Genomic DNA, 19,745 nt, shown 5'->3' on the forward strand with positions numbered 1-19,745 from the left:
TCATGAGAAGCCAAGCTGGATACAACTCCCGAGTCTTGGCAATGACCAACGGTCTGCTTATTTTGCCCCAATGGGGCAGGTCGTTGAAAAAGACTCATCTAACTTCACCGGGCAAGGGTTCAATCTTCAAAGGTTATCAGATCATCAAATCAACGGCTATGGAGCATCGTATGCAGGCACCATCCCTACGAGAGTGGGTGAGCTCGTGTTCCGCGCGATGCGGACCCGTAAGAAATGCCTCGCTCGAACCTCTCAAGGAAAGGCTTGGTGGAGCAGTCCTCCACCAAATAAGCTCAGCTCGGGCGACTCCCCAGGGCTGATCCGATCACCGCTGGCCGAGCTCCGAGGTGATTGTTCGGGCTGGAGTTCGGAGGAATCGGCAGCGCCGATATCGTGATTGAACCTGAGCAGAAAGTTGTTGGTAGTGATACGGCCTTTGGGTGACGTCGGAGTTGCTTTAACAAAAGCTCATACTAATGTCAAACATCCATAGATTAAGCAGGTGGCTTTGTTGAGGACATCCTGCCGATTTCTAAGAATCGGGCCCAATTGCTCAATGAGGCATTGTGCGATCCAAGGAGGAGGGTGTTTCTTGAATGTGACAACACCGTTTGCGACTAGGTTGAAGACAGTAGATCCAGTCTTATGACTCAGGATGCCGTGGGTCATATTCGAGATGAATTGATGTACGTACATTGCTGTATGGATTTGGCGCATAAAGATGTTTACACAAATTCTGAGGCAATGAACGTGGCCTGTGGGGATGTTATGGTATTGATTCTCCAGTTGATCACATAAATAAAACCAACTAAGAATGTTCATTCATCGTCATGCGAACCAAAGACCGAACATGTAGTTTTGAAAAGTAACGGATAACCTCTTCTACGTTCAGCATCTGTTCACGGAGATCCAAGAATCCTTGAAAATTAGAATGTTTGCTTTTGAGGAATAACCTGGGAAACCTCATTTGGACTTAGTTTTAATGGACTCGGTATGCCGCACAAGCGCGACGACATTGATAGACAACACCGTTGACGGATGATGATGATCTAAGATGAAGCATTGAAGACACTACAATGCCGTGTAACGCTCAGAGGACCATTGCTGCCAAAACAGCCATCAACGATACCGAGCGCACTTCACTAAAATGTCAGGAGGATTATGGACAGCACATATCCTATTTTGTCCAGCCAGACTCACAAAAGATGACCGCCGGGGATCGAAAGGCGAAGCAACAAGTCGCCCATGACCGTACCTTGATGAAGCTCAGAATATGTGTAGTGCGCCTTGGGAAGTGAGTTACACATATGGCCATCAGCTGAGGAATCCGAGGTCGTAAGGCTAAGCTAACAAGTGAGGACGAGTACCGTGATGGAGAATTTGGTGAGTCCATGGAGGCTTTCTGGCTTCTTCATTATGGCATGCATCCCAACAGTATCACATCTTTTCTGTCAATGTGCTCAGCTTTCCGAACACGTCAAGGGCGTTCCGCAAACTCCGTCGCATCATGAGATCGTCATTGGACTGAGACCAAAGTGCTTCTTCCGGTTTTGACGTAGAGCCCTTTCTTGTCTCTTGGTTGCAATCGCACATCCTCCTGCTCTCTTGGCAAACTCTACTGGACCGATGCTGCGATGGATCCTCACTGTGCTGGAGTAATACTCATCCATAGGCACCTCTACGACCACAACGTCAATGAATTTCACGTCAACAAAAACGCTCAGCATTGAATTCCCGACAGGACCGAATGGTTTTAACAATATGCCCGTCATGTCCTAAGTGTAGTTCAGTGGTAGAGAGGCAGCCAGTGTGGTCTTCTTCGGTCCCCGTATCCCCATCCCTAGATCCGTGAACGAACATCCCGAGGCCCGGTATACTGCATCTTCTTCGACAGCTCCCATTGCAAGGACCAAGAATGGTCTCCTGGGGCAAACCCTTGGGTGATGTTTTGTCTCCGAAAGCAACTTGGTTGAAGTTAAAATCCTTCCACTGCGCTGTAACTAGTTTTTCTCACGTAGGGATGAGTAAACATTCAGCGACATAGTATGTTTTTGCATGGGATGATGGGATCGTGGTGAGTTGCAAAAACTTCGATAAAGACGCTTATGACCAGAATTCTCTCTTCCGGACGATCTTATCGAAACAGTGAAATACTAAAATCATGTGTTGCGACTTTTGACGCCGTCGCTTCAAAGTCTTCGTTATATCTCCCGGCTTCTCAGCTACCTATGCTTTGCAGTTTCGTGATTAAACCGGAACTTCGGTTTTTAGCTCATTGGCCTTATGTGTCTGCCTAGAAGATTGATCCTCATCTCACGTAAGCTTGGCGAACCTCTCATGTTCGAGTCCATATTTGTGAACCATCTACAAGTAACAAGTAAGAGTTGGTGGTAAAACAATGATGGGGACCAATCCTGCGGAAGAAATAGCAACTTATCTCCTGATATCCCCCCAAAGGCAGCCTGTCTGTGGACTTGATTTATCGCCAACACCAAAACAGGCTTAGTGAGCTGATTGTCACCCGCTTGAAAAGCGGTGTTGGTTGTCCCCAACGGTGCATCGGCGGCTAGCTCACGCCAAATCCTTACAAACAATCAGGGGTCCTGCCCACATCACGAGTCCAGATTGGCCGGCTCGCATCAATCCTTGTAAGCCCCGCCCAAACCAATCAAAGTTGGCATGCGTGGATCTCTCTGCGATCGTGTGTTGTCTTTTGTGTCCCGCCCGAGTCCGAGCAAGTTCTCCTCTTCCCGCAACCTTTTCGCGCAACAGTCGCCAATCAAGCCCCTAGCGAGTCTCGCGCCAGGCAAAAAACCACACCCAGAAAGCTCGGACTCTGGATACGCTTGCAGAAAAGTCCGAGCCTGGCCTTTGTTTCAAATGCGGAAGAGCCTGGGTTGATGAAAAGAAACAAAAAAAAGTATGGCCCGCAAGGGGAACCGGAAAGTCAGGACTGGGTGCATCACCTGCAAGTAAGTACGACAGGACCCCGCCGGCGGGAGAAAGAAAAAGAACCGTGCCATGCTCGTCTCTCTTTTGCCAAGTGCAACCGTCTGACAAGATAGATAGGGCCCGGAAAGTCAAGTGTGACGAAGGCAAGCCGTCGTGCGTTCGCTGCATCAAGACAGGCCGAGTCTGTGACGGTTACCTACTGAAGATCGATGTGCGAGACCCAGTTGGATCGCGTGATGCGACTACACTCACCCTGCACCGGCCACACCATGTCTTCCCTGGAGCGAACTCATCAAGTGAGGGACACGCGCTGCAGTTCTTTTGCGAGACAGCGGGTCCGTTGATGTCCGGCACCGCGGACCCCTACTTCTGGACCAATATTGTGTTACAGTTCAGCGCTTTCGAGCCGGCTGTACGACACGCAGTTATCTCAATTAGCGATTTATTTCAACAATCTTATTATACGCCCGAGTCTAATGCGAAGATACGTTTCGACAACCAGACAATAGCTCTCAAGCACTACAACAACGCTATCCACGGGCTCAAAGACATCAAATCAGAGCATAAAGAATCAGTCGTACTTCTTGTATGCGTATTGTTCGTCTGTATAGAGTTCATACGCGGGGACAGAGAGGCGGCATTAAGGCACTGTACGCATGGCGTTGAAATCTTGAAGACCTCGCCCCAGCATGCTTGGACTCAACAACATCTTTTACCCATTTTCCGACGACTTAACGAATTTGCTTTCTTCTTCAGCGATGAGAATTCCGAATTTTCCGATATTTCGGACTTGGCGGGGCCGATACCAACCACCTTTTCAACCTTCTCCGAAGCACAAGAGATGCTCGACGGAATCTTCAACCACACAACAAGAATTATGCGTTCAAGCCGGAAGTCCCATTCACTACCGAAAACGGCGTCTGGCATGTTTGAACCCCAAAAGAAGATTTCTGTCTTTTCTCAATACTTTACCGACAAATCCACGATCAGCCGATTGTTGAATACATGGCTGAAGCTGTTCAGCGAATTCGACCCAAAAATGACAGAGCTGGATGCCTTGGCTGCCAAACACTGCAAATACGGCGCGGAGTACGGGCTCAAGATGTATCGTTGCTTCTTGTTGACCCGCTACGAGTGCTGCCGAATATGGCTCAACATTGCGTTTGATGATCCCAAGTCAGGCTATGAGAGATCAGTGGACAACTTTGACCGAGTGCTCAAGCAACTATCATGGTTGGAGTCACAGATCCCACACGAAGGGCCTTTCTCGGACTCAGTATCGCCTCCATTCGTATTCGAGACCGGGTTCGGGGCAAACCTGTTCTTTCTAGTGACAACCTGTTGCGATCTCGAGATGAGGCTGGAGCTCATCAGATTAATGTCGATTTTCGCACTGCCCAGAGAGAATCTTTGGGAAAAAGATGTGCTCATTGCGGCGGCGAAGAAGATCATCGAGGTGGAGCATGGAACCAAGTTTGAAGACCTCGCACAGTCTCCAACCGCGCCCTCGTACTCAGAGGAGACCCCGACTGAAGATGAAGACGAAGATGCAGAAGCAGAAGAGGAACCCGATTTCGGAACGCCAGAGATATGGGCGGAGCAGGGAGAGTCGCAGGACGGTTCAGGCACGGGTGAAGAAAATGGAGCTCATAAGTCTGGTAAGGTTCTCAGGCGTGATAACCTGGCACTTTTCGGCTCATACCTAATGATTTTGAATCCGTTCATGAGTGGGAAGATTGGATCATGATACCCCGCAGAAGAGCAAAACAATACAGTCAAATCTTAAACCTCTTGCATGAAACGACACTTGCCTCAGTAGATCAGAAGAGCCCTATCATTTGGCAGGTCAACAGCTGGACTCAATACCATCCATGCTTGCTCGTTCCTTGAAAACATATCCCGTCATAAACAACTCAATTGTGCACTCATTGCCTTCCTGAACTCCTGGTATGTCATATTGGTCGTCTAGACAATTCTATATGGTCGTTAAATTATAATCATAATGCCCGGAAATTCCCTCGTCATATGCGTGTCCACATGCCTCCCTCTATGTTCTGTCATTATTTCTTTAACATCCCGCTGGCAAATTGATTCATCAGCAACCCTCCAATCGTTGCCCCGACTGCGTCCTTCTTACCATAGTCCTTTGGGTTGTTGTCCTTGAACGCCGCGATGGCACCTGCGCCGGCCGCGGCCGTAGCCATCCTCATCCCCTTCTTCTGCCATGATGACTTGTCCTTCCTCATCCGCCAAGCCTCAGCAGCACCAGCAACGACAGCAGCGCTCGCCGCAGCCTGTATGATATGCGCCTTGTCCGACTCTCGTCGCTGCAATCTAGACCGCGAAGTCGATGCAGCGGAGACCTTGCTGTCTTTCCGGCGGCTACTACCGTTCCCCCGACCACGGCTCCTGTTGTGTCGTCGACGCCGATCATCTTCGCTGTCAGAGTAGTCATCGTACGAGTCGTAGCTGTCGTTCCGGCGACGAGGTGGCCTCTGGTCAAGCGAGCGGGCGCGGGTCTTCGGTCGGACAGGGCTGATTTCATCGTCGTAGGTGCGGCCGCGACGCCGGTGCGAGCGCCCCGCCTCAGCGGAGTCTAGCTCATGTGCGCTCCGCGACGCACGGCGTGATGCACGCGGGCGCTCGTAGGAGTAGTCGTCGTAGTAGGGGTCGTCGTCCTCATGGGTTGCGCGGTCGCGGTGGTGACGATCCGAGTTCCGTGACGGCATGGCTGATTCGCGAGAGCGGACCGCGGCGTCGAGCGGTCCACGTGGGCGTGAAAGGAGAGGGGATGTGCCAAGTCTTGTGAGGAGACCGGAAGCGGAAAGGCTGCACGATCGATGGGGAGAGCTAGCGATGAGCCCGTTTTGCTTGGTCCTCGTAGTTCAGGGGAGTGGCGTCTCGACTTTTAGCATCAAAGAATCAGTGTCCGATCGGATCGCAGGGGAGCGGGGAAGGACACGATTGTGCGACAATGAAGTGCTTGGTCATGAGCGATGGAAATGGATGATGAGGAGATCGATCAATTTCTGTGTGAAAAGGAAGAACTAGGCTGTCTACATGAGAGAATGAGCGTTATTTCGCTTTGATAAGGCATTTTGCATGGAAAGCACCAAGAGCTCAGGCAACTTTGAGCTGGCAATGGGTATCCGTCTCGGCAAGATTAAACTTGCTTATTCTCAGAGGAGGGTGATGTAAACGGGTGCAGATCGTTCCCATTTCGAGACAAAGCTGAGGCGTGCTGGGGCGACGGCAAACGTCAATATGATGCGGCCCGCTCACCCGCCCTACGCAAGAATCAGTCGAAACACGGAATGATGTCACACCGAACTCAATGCCGGAGACTATCTCGGTGAGAGCCTCTCTGTTCGGTGTGCTGACTCAAGCTCAGGAGCTCACCGAGATAAGTCAGGGGTTGGAGCTCGATCTGCCGATCCAGACAGGTCCGGACATCATGACTCCGAGCCATTGTCCAATCGGCTCTTAGCCCCTTTATCAGGGACGATCGCTGATTGAGATTCAAAGGGCTGAAATTGGGAACAAGGGGTATGCATTTTTGGTCTGGTCGCTGGGTCAATCTGGCGATGCTTGTCTAAGTGTGGCGCCGCTAGCGGCAGCGGCTTTGGGCATCGCGGGGACAGGACCCATTCACTGACAGCTGCAACGGGGCTGGAGGGACTGAGCGCGGGCGCGTTGATGCGTGTTTCTTCGCGTAAATGACAGCGTCATAGACTGCTTGCGCCGACGATGATATCAATGACTTGGTTGATGGGGTTTTCAACTCAATGCAGTAAGGCTAGCATGCTGATATCACAGCTGAATTCTGTATATGAAGGGAAGTGAAGTCCCTAGGGTTGGATCCATTGTCTACATTATCAAAGAAATCACATCACCAACACTTCATCACAATTTCAGACTCAAATACTCAAATCCTTTTTCAATAATCATAAATCATGTCTTCCAACGAGGCCCCCACCGGTGACGTCCAGGACAACGAGTACGTCTCCCGCCAGCCCCAGCGCGGCGAGCCCATCAGAGTCCAGGCCGATGATGCAAAGATTGAGGACCCCATTGACCCTCAAACCGCCGACTCGGATCAGCAACTGGGTATGTTTGCCGATTTCGATTCTATTAGATTTGACTGACCGATATTAGAGCGTGATGACAAGGAGGCCATTGATAAGGACAACATTATTGACGAGCGCACTCGCTCTGCGAAGCCGTCTGGAACCTACCGTGAGCCCGGCGACACCGAGGGTTTGGAGCGTGAGAGGCTCGAGTAGGGATGATACCAATGTGTACTGTTAGCAGAGCGTTGGATTGCATGCGTTCGCTTGGACATGATATCAACAATCAATATTATTATCTAAACTAGTTCGCAATTATTGTGATTCTTTTGCCCAGCAAAGATTACTTGCCATTGCGCTCGGTTATTCCACAGGGCCGGACAACCTTTTCGTGCTGACCTTTTTGTAGCGGATAACTTCGTTGCCCGCTTCATCGTATGTTCTTTCGGCTACGATTTTATATCCGCCGAAGGCTGGCCAGATTTTGGTCCAGCACAACCAGTAAAGAGCTCCCAGAAGCAGCACTCCAACGCCGACGATCGGGAACACATAGTACGGGTATCCGTCTGCGGTCCAGGATCCATTGGGCGGGATGAAGGGGACAATGCAAAGAAAGAAATTGACCAACACGTAGAGGATAGTAATGGGGAAATACGTGTGCCATGGCGAGGTCCAATTCTCTTTCTTGTTCCACTGGAGGTACAGCAGACCGCTGGGCACATGTTAGTAGTCATTTAAAATAGCTTGAGCCGATGTAACTTACATTCCGACGAAGCCGTTAATCCATGCTCCCGGATAAACGTACAGGTCAGTGATGAAATTGTAAGCTGGCCCAGCAGGAGGCGCTACTAGCACAATGACAGTCACAATCCAGTGAAGAAAAAGCTGAGTTGGGCCGGGTGGTTAACATATGGTCATAGTGACATGGCTGCGGAGACTGGCGATACGTACAGATGCAGCAGGAGCATTGAAAGGCTTGTTGGACGCCCAGAATCGACTGAAAGGCAGGAGACCTTCCTTGGCAAGCTCCTGGTTGAGACGAGCGTGGGCGAAGCTCACCGCAAGCACATTGCCCAAATTGCTGATGGCGACGAAGGCCGGGAGAGCCCGAGCGCCGGCGCTGTTGCCAAACACGTTACGGAAGAAGACACCGGCGACAATGACTTCGGCATTAGCCAACTCAGTCTTTGGAATAGCAGCAAAATAGGCAACTGTGATTTCCCACCACATTAGCAACTGAAGACCAACAGACAGCTTACTTGGTCAACTCACCATTGGCAAGGACGTAGAGGATTGTGACACCACCGATTGCGATGGGGGCAGCGATAGCCAGGGTCTTGCGTGGGTTCTTCAGCTCGCCGACAACATAGTTGGCATTCTCCCAACCCTTGTAGCTGTAGATGATGCGCAGCAACGCAGTCGCATATCCGTAGACACCACCATTGCCGTACCCATCTCCGTCCTCGATGCGGAAGGCATTGTCGAAGTTGTGAGGGTCAGGAACTCGACGACGACCAGCAAGAGCAGCGAACCCGGAAAAGACGATAAAGATCAAGACTGCAACTTTGAAGACACCCAGCACGTTGAACAGACGGACGCCCCATTTGGGGGTGATGGCGTGGATGCCGACAGCGAACGTTGCGCCGGCAATACCGATTGCACGGGCGATCCAACCATCGGGAGCTGTTGACCCGGAAGCGAAGAGAATGTATCTACCGAAAGCGAGGGCATTTCCAGATGAGAAGCCGAGAAGGATCATCTGAGCTGCGAGAACACAGGTCGCAAGGTATTTGGGATGCTTGTATGCCCGCTCGAGATAGTTCTTTTCTCCGCCAGATCGTGGAATCGCAAGGCCGAATTCAAGGAACACTGATAGACCACAGAATGTGAGGATACCACCGATGAGCCAGAGCATGAGGCAAACGCCGACGGAGCCAGTAGACTGGAATATGCCTGATGGCGTCGAGAAAACTATTCGAATATGTCAACATGCCTTGCTAGATGAGTTTAGTTCCTAGTGGTACTAACTTCCGGTTCCAATCATCTTATTCAGAATGAGAAAGACAGCGCCCGTGACACCGATCTTCCGCTCTTCGGAGTAGGCGAACGTCTGCTGGTCCTTGACGACCCCAACCTCCGTCGAGTTGTCGTCGCGTTGTACATCGTGCCGACTCTCACCAACATAGTGGTCGTGCTTGAGCGGTCCGCTCATCTCGTCGTCCCGTCGCGCGATGTCAATCGTCTGAAGTTGCCAAGATCGACTCGTGGGGATGCGAAGCTAAGAAGCTTCCTCGAGGGGGGAAGGACAGATAAGGTTTTGAGCTGAGGCAGGGAGATCGGCAAAGGTCACCGAAGGGGGAGCTAGGAGCTATATATGTGCCCAGCCCTGCATCTACCTGCTGCTGCATCGCAACCCGAGACAGGCGGTGGAAGGGTTGATCTTATCCCGTGCAGACCTCCAGTGCCCCGCACGTCATTGCATTGCAACGTCACGCAAGGGTACAAACGACTCGCTGCCTGCTACCATGAGGACCATGAGGTTGGGAGTAACCTTGATGATAGGCAACATAATCAGCGAGAGCTGTCCCGGGCGAGGTTCAGGAGGCTTGCGAACCCGTTCGAACTTTGATTTGACGAACCAGGTGGCAGGACGCCACAAAATAGCCTCATCGCCAACATTCATACTCCACACAGGCACCAAATTTTAAAATCATGGGTTCGGCCTTTTTCCAGAAGGATGCAGCGGCAGGGATCAGAGCTCCAGATGTGCGTCCAGGGTATTGACGCGAGGTGGCACATGGGCTTGGGTGTGTGAGAAGAGCTGATGATTTCTCTTCAGCTGCCTCTTTGAAGCTGAATCGCCATAGATGCCGGCAAGCTCGCGAGGATGATGGCGTCCAGTGAGTTTTCATCCTCGAGAAGACGGGAATGCCAGATGGCCGGTGAATGGCCCGGTTGCAGTGAGATGAGCTAGACGGGCGACTGCGCCAAGAGGGCGTCAGCAGGCTGGGCGCCTGGGCAGCGGCGAGGACACGATAAAATTCATGAATCTGCCTGAGAAAGTCCTTCCTGTTGGGGAAGGTCGCTAGGTGTAGCTTCGAGGGATGGACCGGAGGGATAGGCTTCACAGATTATTTACGACCCAAGACTCTTGGCGACTTCTAGGGCCCTGTAGACTTTGGAGAACCCCCGAAACATCGCAGGCAATGTGGAGTGACCTCCAGACTTGGGGCAAGACCCAGTGAGTCTTCGAGGCAGCTCATTGCATCGCCAAGAGCCCAGTCAGTGAGGAAGAGGATAGCACGAAAGATTTTCGTCGATGTCGTGCTCGCGGGGTGTGATGGCGACACATGCCGGCTTGACTGGTGCCCCAGGCTCTTTCAGGTTAACATGGGCTGATCCCAGGCGTCTGCCGTGTATTTTGCGCGCTAAAATGCCTTCAATACCCGCAATTGCCAGCCGGGGACAACTCTAAATGAAGCCCTTCGTTTTAGTACGCTCAGGCTCTGGTACGTCTCGATCAAACAGAAAATCTAATAATTCGGCCACTTCTCGTTACACTTTATCATTGATACCAGTCAGTTGGTCAATTCAGTCGTCGCTCGAAAATGACTCCTCGTCATTGCGATAGAGCGATGCAAGGATGTTCTGACCCCAACCTATTTACAGGAAACCCTTGGTCTGTGGAATCTGTCGGTAATACTTTCTGTGACAAATGTCTCCGGTAATGTGAGAAACCATGATATTTGCAGAAATTCAAACAATGATCATGAGACAAGCAAGTTGAGCTTTTCTATGCTGATAGCAAGAGCCACATTCTGCAGATAGACGAACTCATGAATTTGATTTTGCAATCGACCTGTAATTGTGACTGGGAAGGGTAAACTAGACGGGACTGAAAGGATCCGTGACTCATCAGATGATTCGTATCAGATGTTTACCATTTCTATACTCTTCACAAGGAAAATTGTGTTCGTCGTCGCAGGGCCCGAGGATCTGCTCTCGACTTCCCTCGTCAAGGTGTGTAATCATACCAATGCGGCGAAATATGCCTTTACTGCGATCTTGTACCTCGAGAAGGAGGATCTTGAATCCTTGGGTTTCCTCCACGGCACTAGGAATGCAGTACAGTGATGACTGAGTGTTCTGAAGTTCGAAGTCCTGGTGTAAAGTGTCCAAGTACACGGATCGTGTTTGATATTTCGTGGTGTTAATGGTAGCTTCCCAAGCTAATTTGTGGAATTTCCGACCTTGAGTAAGATGTAGGGGTTTCAGAGCACCCCATAAGCGGATCCAACCGCCTTTTAGAAGTCCAGTAAATTCTTCAGTAACGTAATCCAGGTGGTAGTCCTCAACATCGACGAATGATTCCGTGGGAAACACATCCCATATAGCCGGAGTAACCGGAGCGTCTGCGGCCGCCCATGACCAACTTGGGGCTCGGTAGGACGACTCTTGACATGCCGAGGTAGGTGCTACACTTTCTACACTCCAAAGGATCTCATGCTTGAGAGAACGATGCCACATGCCCGCAACGTACTCGTCGCCCAAGATCTGAGCTACTTGCTTGGCAATGGCCGAAAGGGCAACCATTCTGTCGGCAGGAAACGTGAGCTTGCAACCACTGTAAGCCATGACTATATCTTTCCAAACTCGCAGAACGTGAGAGCGTATTGGATCGGACTTAGATAATGGCCACCTTGCGTCATCTAGAGAGGCCAGGCGACGTGGCGATGCATTGACGTGACATTGGAGAGCCCATGGTACGTCCTCGGGGTAAAACTCAGCTGCATTGTTCTCTCGGCACTCCCATAGAATCTGCCTTTCTCCGAAATGAAGTATCCTTCTTGAAAGAAGTCTCTCTTGAAGTACCCAGGCTCTTGAGTTGACCAGTGCACCGTCCACGTCTGTTCGCCATATGTCTTCATCCACGATGCGGTAGACTGAATGTTTCCCCTGTCGCTTGAGTTGGACGATTTGCCACGTGTAAGCTTCAGCTTTGCGATCATTGAACAGAGAATGATGCGCATCAGGGGCCGTCGACGCTGAGATGTTGCATAAGGCTGCTGAGTAGACCTTATCCATAATAGTCGATTCATGACGCCAATCAGACATGTTGTCTCTGTCCTGTATCATGCAGAGAGAGTCTATCCACAAGTATCTGACTCCTAGAAGTCGTGCTACATCTCCTGCGTCTCGGTATAGTTGCGGAAGAGTTGTGACCGGCAGCCAGCTAGACAGCTCAGTTAAGTTGTCTGTAGTCAACTTGAGACAATTCACCTGCCCCCAACAATGACTCAGTGTCATGTAGGGCCCGATAAGTGGTTCTTTGCTTGGCTGTACCAAACGGAAATGAGAACATGGAGTCTCTGATGATCCAAAGTCCACTAGACGAGTGGGCCACCAGACTGCGTTCGACGCCGAAGCCTGACACCAAGTGTGGCCTTGGACGCATTGATCGCACCAGTTCTTGGCCTGTAGCAGGGCGTCTTTAGACGAAGTAATTTCAGCCAGGGGCCGAGGTGTAGGTAGTTGGCTATCTCCAAGCAATATATCAGTTATGTGCATAACATTCATGTAAATCTAAAACTGATTCCATGGTTCCAATTACCGTCGTAAGGTTGAATGAGAAAGCTGCCGATACCGTTCCATTTGAATTCCATTGCGAGCATGCTCGATGGATATGTTAGTCGTAGGTTTATGAAAGCAGTCATGGTCTCGAAATTTTCATGTCGATGATCCCGATGCCACTCCAGCTGCATTTTGGTGACAGCATTCTCTGCCTTGAGGTATGGATGTGAGCCTGGTTCATATCATGGCTTAGACCGTCAATGACAGGAGCTTGCGTCTGCTCTGCCACGCCTGTGATATATGCTTGGTGCTCCGGGGTAAGGCAAATCCAGATTCGGTTGCAAATATAGCATGCTGCCTCGACCGACGCTTTCAGACTGCTGCAAGTCAAGTGATGAGCCCAGACGACTGGAAAACCCCGCCTCTCGCCCAAAACGTCCTTCGGCACATTTGCCTCTATCCCATCTCGGCAAACGTTGCATATCATGTCGCACGTAGTAGCGATGGAGAGGTTGGATCACGTCGAGCAACTAGGACAGGCACGATACGAAGCGTTGAGATATTGCGTCTCGAGAGATTCCAACTTGACAAGATGAAAGTCTTCGTCTCGACAGATGCCTGATCTTGGCACAAAGCGGGGTAATGCTCATCAGCAGCGCGTGACAACCAACAGCGTGCTGAGATATACCGCACGCCATAACAGACCGCATGCCCAATAAAGACGCCTGATTGAATTTGGCTTACAAGTGTACAAGGCATAGGACATCATGGAATGAATCGCACTGAATTATCCCATCGAGTGCTGAATGACGCCAGTACATGAGGTACCCACAGTTTCTCCAAATAGTCTCTTATTGAACCTTTTCACTGGTCTAAAAAAACTGTTGATCTCTCGGAATAACAGGCGACTTGCTGCTACCCCGCACACCTATATACTGGCGTCATTCAGCACTCGATGGGATAGTGAACTAGTTCGTCTATTTTACCGCTGGAATGATGCCCGCAAGCCATTGGTCTACTTTTACGTCTTGTCTAGTACTTGTACTGCAACAGGGCATTGTTTGTTGACATAACCTGCTGAATAGCGATATCTGGCGCAAGACCCAACATAGGCATATTGTCGTTCAAAGTTGCCGGCCTCTCATCCACCTGACCAGTCTCCAAAATCCTTATGCCTGAGAAGTCTTGCGTGCGGCTCTCAGGCGCCTCCTGCTGCCACAACCACCAAAGTCTGTCAATCTGCACATGGTGAAGGAAGAAGAGCGGGTCTTCCAAACAGTCAGCTAACGAAATCGACCGAGGAGTTTTCATCTATGTGGGTGCTTACCATTAGGAGATGTTGAGGGGATCAGGTCTCCGCCCACCGAATTGTGAATCGCACCATGAGGCCCGTTCTCCAACGCCGTCGCGAATTGCGAAAAGTTGCCAGAAGTCTCGGTGATTTCCGAAATCCTCGTAGGGGAGTAGGCCTTGCCCTGGAACTTGCCGTTGTCGACGCCAATGCCGTCGTTGAATCCGCGGTTCAAGCAATGCGCTCTTGGTGTCGTATCGAAGTACGGAACAGTGAAGTTGGCGAATGCACCGTCGGTCACGCACATCGTCAACGGATTTGGGCGAGATGGCGACGTAAGGCCGCCGTTGAGTCCATTGCCGCCGAAGCCTGTGGTGGCATCGGTCGAAAAGACGGGGCTCTTCGACATGTCCTCGGAGTCCAAGGTCCAGTCCCAGTAAGTCATGGGACCAGTGTAACTGCATTCATCCCTCAAAGCAGTCTCGTAGATGTGGACAAAGTATCGGTGCCATGGCAGGAATTGGGCAACAAAGTGAACTGTCTTCGAGTCAGTCGCAACGCACGGACGACGCGGTTGATGGATGGCAACTGAGGTCTCTACTCACTCTGAATGTTGAGATGCGCGTGAACGTAAGGAAAGTCGTTGTAGCGCGAAGTTTCGAGACCAAGTTTTGATGGCAGGCTGTCGAGGCATTTTACGGCCTTGATGTAATCCGCCTTTGCTGAATCCGACAGACTCCTCCATTCGACTCTTTGCGCAACTTGTGTGTTGTTGGCGACAGGAAGGCCGAATACAGGGTTTGCGATAGTTGCAGCCAGCAACGCAACGTTGCGGGCAAAGCTGGGAGATCGCATTGTGAGAACGTGGTTGTGGTTTTGGTGGAAGGAAGTCGTCGGCCTTCCGAGATGAGTTTAGAAAGGGCATCGCTTCGTCTAAGTACCATCTTGAGGTCTCGTATCGCCCCATTCGCGCTGGGTGAAGAGGCTGTTAGCGTGGTCTGCAATTTCGGCAACGCCTGGCGAGCTAAAATTGGCTCGGAAGTTGGCGAACACTGGAAGTCCCCGCATCATCCTTGCATCACGAAGGGTAGATAGATCTCCACTACACAAGCTTTCACAAAGAGTGCTCAAGAAGATGTCCAGAGCATCCGGTGGTCGACTCAAGCCTAAGCAAATATCACTAGACGGAGGGTGATATGCGCTTAGCCGATACAAGTGAAAATTCGGAATAGACCAGTCACTTGGAATGTTGCAATGTAGGGGGAAGTCATAGAGATTCCCAACTTGCTGGGGAGATTTGTACGTTGTCTTGAGCTCTGGAGGCGAAAACTTCCCAATTTGACGTACCCACTCCTCAGGTCTAGGTTCTATGGATGTCTACCGAATCAAGAACAAAAAAATTAATAAAGACGTAGGATGCATGGCGGAATCTGTCCATCAAACGACAGCCGGGATACTTTGCTGGTCATCGGCTTTGAGCAGGCCTTAAATGTTGGGGTTTCGAGACCTTCGGGATGGTTGACGCTCAGGATGATTTCAAGCTTGTCGCGCAGATACCGCCCAAAAGACGTACGTCAAGCTCGCCAGGTACTTGGGCACTATCCAATGCATATGCGCATAGTGTTGAGGAATTGATCTTCGCCCCATGGTAAATATCGAAAGCAGAACGGATATCCTAATCATGAGTTGATAGGCTTTCTATCCTCGATCAATGATCGGAACTCCGATCAATTCTGATGCCCCCCGGACCTCCGACTGAGATCAAATATGCTTCTACTTTACAGGACATCTCTGAGGCCCTGATGTCAGTGTCTGTAAACGTATGCGCCATCATTCATATTGACATCCATACACGAGATGCTCGAACGACCGAACAGGTGATTAGCAAACTTCGTATTAGCATTCTTCCAACATGCAGCCTACATACTCTTGGTTCAATCATTCGCTTTTAAGCAGTGGATGACGAAACTTTGAGTTTCATGCGAGATGGGGGAGTACGGCGGAGTTGGGGAAACATGCTGGGGTTGCCTGATGAAGACAGAATCATGCAAACTTCAGACGAATGAAGCGAGGATATATCAATTCTCTGTCTCCATCGCCCGACACGCCTTCTGCCATGTCCCGACAAGTTTCTCGGTGGAAATGGTGACACGATGTTAGCGAGCGACGTTTTCCGAACTCCGGAGGCCCTCGGGCTCTCCTTTACCATTGGCACCCTCTTACATGTCTTTGTTTTCCGGTATGGCGAATGGGATTTGGCGGCTCAGAAGATTATTCTTGCGTTCCTGTCAACATTTCTTGTAGCAGTGGGAACGACTATGGCTGCGCCAATGCTCGCTCCCTGGATCGCACATCCTATCGAGTCAATCGGATTGGCGGATGCGTCCAAAGCGGTGGGCATGCTCTTCGCGACTCTTGTTTTTGGCATTTACACAAGTATGGTGGTGTATCGTGGGTTCTTCCATCGGTTAAACAGGTTCCCCGGCCCCATCCTGGCGAAGTTCTCGAACCTGTATGTAACAGCCAGTATTTGGAATCGGATGCATCTTCATGAAGACGTCAAGAAGCTTCACGAGAAGTACGGAGACGTTGTGAGAGTTGGTAAGAGACCACTCAATTCACAGATAACGGCATGATGCTCAAACGTCCCTAGGCCCGACGGAACTTTCGATCAATAAGCCAGGTGCCATCAACGCGGTCTTTCTCGAGACAGACTGTTACAAGGGCCCGTGGTACAACCTGCTCCATCCCATGGTCTCGATGCAAATGGTCAGAGATAAGGAGGCGCATTCACGACGGCGAAAGGCATGGGAGTATGGACTCACCTCGAAAGGTTGTGCTTCTCAGATACCACAGCTTGACATGAACTGATCTTTTCAGCTTTGCGCGACTACGAGCCACGAGTACTCAAGTATACCAACCAACTCCTCGCCGGGATCGAAGCGAGTGCGGGCACCCGGTTCAATGCATCCCTCTGGTTCAACTTCTACAGCTTCGACGTCATGGGCGAGTTCTCTCTCGGCCATGGTTTCCGCATGCTCGAAGACGGCGTTGCGCACTTTTACATGGACGGGCTGCACAACGAGACTTTGGCTGTGGGCCGTTTCACGCACGCCATGTGGGCGTTGCCGATTTACCGCAAGATGTCCCTGTGGAACGCCGAACTGAGGAGGTTCAAGGGTTGGATTTCCCAGCAGGTTCAGCAGCGCATTCAGAATAAGCCGGAGAGCCCGGATATTTTCACGTGGGTCCTTGAAGACTTTGAGTCTAAGAAAGAGCATTCGTTCCAGGACATGTTGAATCTGTACGGCGACTGTATTCTTATTACTGTTGCTGGGAGGTATGTAGATTTGGTTGGTTGGATCGTACTAACTATGGCTGACAAGCAATTCTAGTGACACGGTTGCTGCTGTGTTGTCGTGTCTCTTCATGGAGTTGGCACGTCATCCACAGGAGTACAAGAAGCTGCAAAAGGAAGTCGATGAATACTTCCGTGAGCATGACAAACCGGAGCATGCACCCCTTGCGAAGCTGCGATATCTACAAGCTTGTATCGACGAGTCTTTGCGTCTCCATCCACCGGTGCCCTCGGGTGTTCAGAGAATGACGCCCCCGGAGGGTCTGCAAGTTGACGACGTCTGGCTTCCCGGGGACACGATTGTGTTCGTGCCTTCGTACACACAATACCGCGGTAGGTCCCTATGAGGCATCGAGTATCGAGTGAAGTGGCACTAATCGTTCTTTGACCCAGATGCTCGCTTCTTCGAGAGCCCCGATGAGTTTATCCCAGAGCGCTGGATTGACCGACCAGAACTTGTCAAGAACCCCGCGGTATACGTTCCATTCTCTACAGGTACCTGTTCTCATTTGCAAATATTGGTTCATGAGTCAACTGTCTAACCGAAGAAAGGGCATGATGTCTGTATCGGCAAACAGCTGGGCCTCCTTGAGACTCGCTTCGTAGTCAGTGCGGTGGTGCACAAGTACAACCTGAGATATGCGCAAGGTCAGACCGGGGAGAAGTTTCTGGCGGATAACAAGGATACTGGAACATTGACAGTTGGGCCGCTCAACCTCGTGTTCGATCCAAGAAAGTCTTGGGCTGGCATATGAACGCTGTTCAGTGCGGTACAACGAGCCAATGACTGCTGCATATACTGAGGACCATGCAAATATGTACATAATGCCTGGGTAAACATGTTACGGGATTGGGTATCCTCTCTGCAAATCCAACGCTTCGAAAGTCAGCACACTGCTATGACGCGCTATGCCCTCCTCACACCATTCTCGTGCATTCATGTCTTTCCGTATGTCGCCCTTATCCTCCTCTCGAGATGTTCCCAGCTCGTGACGGGCTTGGCGCTCTCGTACCCTTTTCTCTTCAGAACATCCAAGAACTCCGGGTCGATGACGCTCTCATCCGTGACTGGCTGTCCCTTACCCTTGATCGGTTCCAACAGCACATGGCGGTCAGGCTGTATGAAAACAGGTATACTCAGCCGGCCCACATTCTCACTCGCAGACCTCGGAAACGCCACCCGATGCACCGTCGACCGCAACCTCCCCGCAGTCCAGAACTCGAGCGCATCCCCGATGTTAACCACAATAGCGTCGGGAAGGCACGGCACATCTGTCCATGCGCTGTGCCGTTGCACCTGCAACCCCCCTTGGTCGGACGCCTGGCGGAAGAGCAGCGTAAGCGAGCCGTAGTCAGAGTGCGCCCCCGCGCGGATGTCATCAGGCTTCGGCGACGCTGGCGGCGGCGCGGATTCAGGGAACGAGAGCTGGGACACCGGGGGATAGTTGATGAGTCGCATGCGACAACTTTCACCGGTGTGGGCCTTGGACAGGAAGTCTCTGGGCATCTGCGCAAACTGTTCAGCATCGCGCGCATTTCTATCCCGATCAGTTGGTTGCAACTCACACCCAAACCGACAGCCAGTGCTTCCAACAGAGTCTTGGCCAACTCGTCGCAGCCGGCGAAGAAGGCGGCCATCTTCTCTCGCTTAGCTTCCAACGGCGCGGGAAGTACTTGATTCGTCCGCCCGGGGTCTGATAGATAGAACGACTCCTTAACATCTCCAGGTCCTGCTCCAGACAGCCTGTACCCAACGCAACGTCTCAGCACATGGCGGTCTACAAGGGGGATCGGTCATGCAACCTACGTCTCTTCCCTCATTCCCGTGTAACCCTAGCGAGACAACACCGGTCAGCGACTTTTAACCATGGCGCTGATTGCATCCATCCCAGTCCGCACATCTCGTGCGCAGGTACTCTAGACCACCAGCCAACACCTCAAAGACTCACCAGGTCACCGCTCCCATTAGCGAAGCGTAACTTCTCCTTCAGGGGTGAGCCGAAAAATGTTTCCGCGAGCGCAAACATGTCCGCTGCAACGCCGTCGCCCAATCCGTGGCCAACGACATAGAAGAAGCCAGGGTCCTTGCCCACGCGCATCAGCTCCTGCGCGAGTCCCTCAACCGAGTCGAATGAGCGCAGATCAACCACCGGAAGCGCAGCTGCTGCGGCCACAGCCATCGCGGGGTGTTGGTCGTAAGCCGGGGGGAAAGAGCAAACAACACAACCTTGGACCAACCACTTCGACGTTACGGCGTTCCGGTTCCTGGAATCAGCGAGTTGCAGGGTTCGAATACAGGAAACTCGGTGTGCGAGGCACTAGACAGGGCAAAAGAGCAAGCAAACACTGAGCCACCAACAGCTGTTGAGCAATTAACAAGGAGTTTTCGTCCGATGCGAACGGTACGATACAACCAAATGGCTATGCGGGATAGTCGGATAAAAAGGGGTGCGAAAGCGGTGCAGGCAATCATTCCAAAAACCTGCCAACCAACAAGAAAAATGTC

The 19,745-nt window shown here is 51.3% G+C and overlaps 8 protein-coding genes across 8 annotated transcripts; 3 read left to right on the plus strand and 5 right to left on the minus strand.

Annotated features, from left to right (window-relative positions):
* Window positions 1-3,991: 3,991 nt before the first annotated feature.
* COL26b_012825 (uncharacterized protein) lies at window positions 3,992-4,699 on the plus strand (the record flags this gene model as incomplete). The annotated part of the gene is made up of 1 exon (XM_053185460.1): window positions 3,992-4,699. One exon carries the CDS (start codon window positions 3,992-3,994, stop codon window positions 4,697-4,699), a length of 708 nt encoding a protein of 235 aa, XP_053030584.1.
* A 313-nt stretch (window positions 4,700-5,012) lies between these two features.
* On the minus strand, window positions 5,013-5,681 carry COL26b_012826 (uncharacterized protein; the record flags this gene model as incomplete). The annotated part of the gene is made up of 1 exon (XM_053185461.1): window positions 5,013-5,681. The coding sequence occupies one exon, from the start codon at window positions 5,679-5,681 to the stop codon at window positions 5,013-5,015; it is 669 nt and encodes a 222-aa protein (XP_053030585.1).
* A 1,224-nt stretch (window positions 5,682-6,905) lies between these two features.
* On the plus strand, window positions 6,906-7,235 carry COL26b_012827 (uncharacterized protein; the record flags this gene model as incomplete). Its single annotated transcript, XM_053185462.1, has 2 exons — window positions 6,906-7,059; window positions 7,108-7,235. 2 exons carry the CDS (start codon window positions 6,906-6,908, stop codon window positions 7,233-7,235), a joined length of 282 nt encoding a protein of 93 aa, XP_053030586.1.
* Window positions 7,236-7,382: 147 nt separating this feature from the next.
* COL26b_012828 (uncharacterized protein) lies at window positions 7,383-9,231 on the minus strand (the record flags this gene model as incomplete). Its single annotated transcript, XM_053185463.1, has 5 exons — window positions 7,383-7,731; window positions 7,783-7,904; window positions 7,971-8,230; window positions 8,292-8,990; window positions 9,048-9,231. The coding sequence occupies 5 exons, from the start codon at window positions 9,229-9,231 to the stop codon at window positions 7,383-7,385; spliced, it is 1,614 nt and encodes a 537-aa protein (XP_053030587.1).
* Window positions 9,232-13,622: 4,391 nt separating this feature from the next.
* Window positions 13,623-14,736, minus strand: COL26b_012829 (uncharacterized protein; the record flags this gene model as incomplete). Its single annotated transcript, XM_053185464.1, has 3 exons — window positions 13,623-13,858; window positions 13,918-14,418; window positions 14,487-14,736. 3 exons carry the CDS (start codon window positions 14,734-14,736, stop codon window positions 13,623-13,625), a joined length of 987 nt encoding a protein of 328 aa, XP_053030588.1.
* Window positions 14,737-16,211: 1,475 nt separating this feature from the next.
* COL26b_012830 (uncharacterized protein) lies at window positions 16,212-17,994 on the plus strand (the record flags this gene model as incomplete). Its single annotated transcript, XM_053185465.1, has 5 exons — window positions 16,212-16,482; window positions 16,762-17,221; window positions 17,277-17,572; window positions 17,633-17,734; window positions 17,846-17,994. The coding sequence occupies 5 exons, from the start codon at window positions 16,212-16,214 to the stop codon at window positions 17,992-17,994; spliced, it is 1,278 nt and encodes a 425-aa protein (XP_053030589.1).
* A 182-nt stretch (window positions 17,995-18,176) lies between these two features.
* On the minus strand, window positions 18,177-18,877 carry COL26b_012831 (uncharacterized protein; the record flags this gene model as incomplete). The annotated part of the gene is made up of 2 exons (XM_053185466.1): window positions 18,177-18,746; window positions 18,806-18,877. 2 exons carry the CDS (start codon window positions 18,875-18,877, stop codon window positions 18,177-18,179), a joined length of 642 nt encoding a protein of 213 aa, XP_053030590.1.
* Window positions 18,878-19,042: 165 nt separating this feature from the next.
* COL26b_012832 (uncharacterized protein) lies at window positions 19,043-19,419 on the minus strand (the record flags this gene model as incomplete). Its single annotated transcript, XM_053185467.1, has 2 exons — window positions 19,043-19,072; window positions 19,189-19,419. The coding sequence occupies 2 exons, from the start codon at window positions 19,417-19,419 to the stop codon at window positions 19,043-19,045; spliced, it is 261 nt and encodes an 86-aa protein (XP_053030591.1).
* Window positions 19,420-19,745: the final 326 nt, after the last annotated feature.

Source organism: Colletotrichum chrysophilum, assembly GCF_026319265.1.
Source record: "Colletotrichum chrysophilum strain AFK26 chromosome Unknown scaffold_192, whole genome shotgun sequence".
NCBI lineage: Eukaryota > Fungi > Ascomycota > Sordariomycetes > Glomerellales > Glomerellaceae > Colletotrichum > Colletotrichum chrysophilum.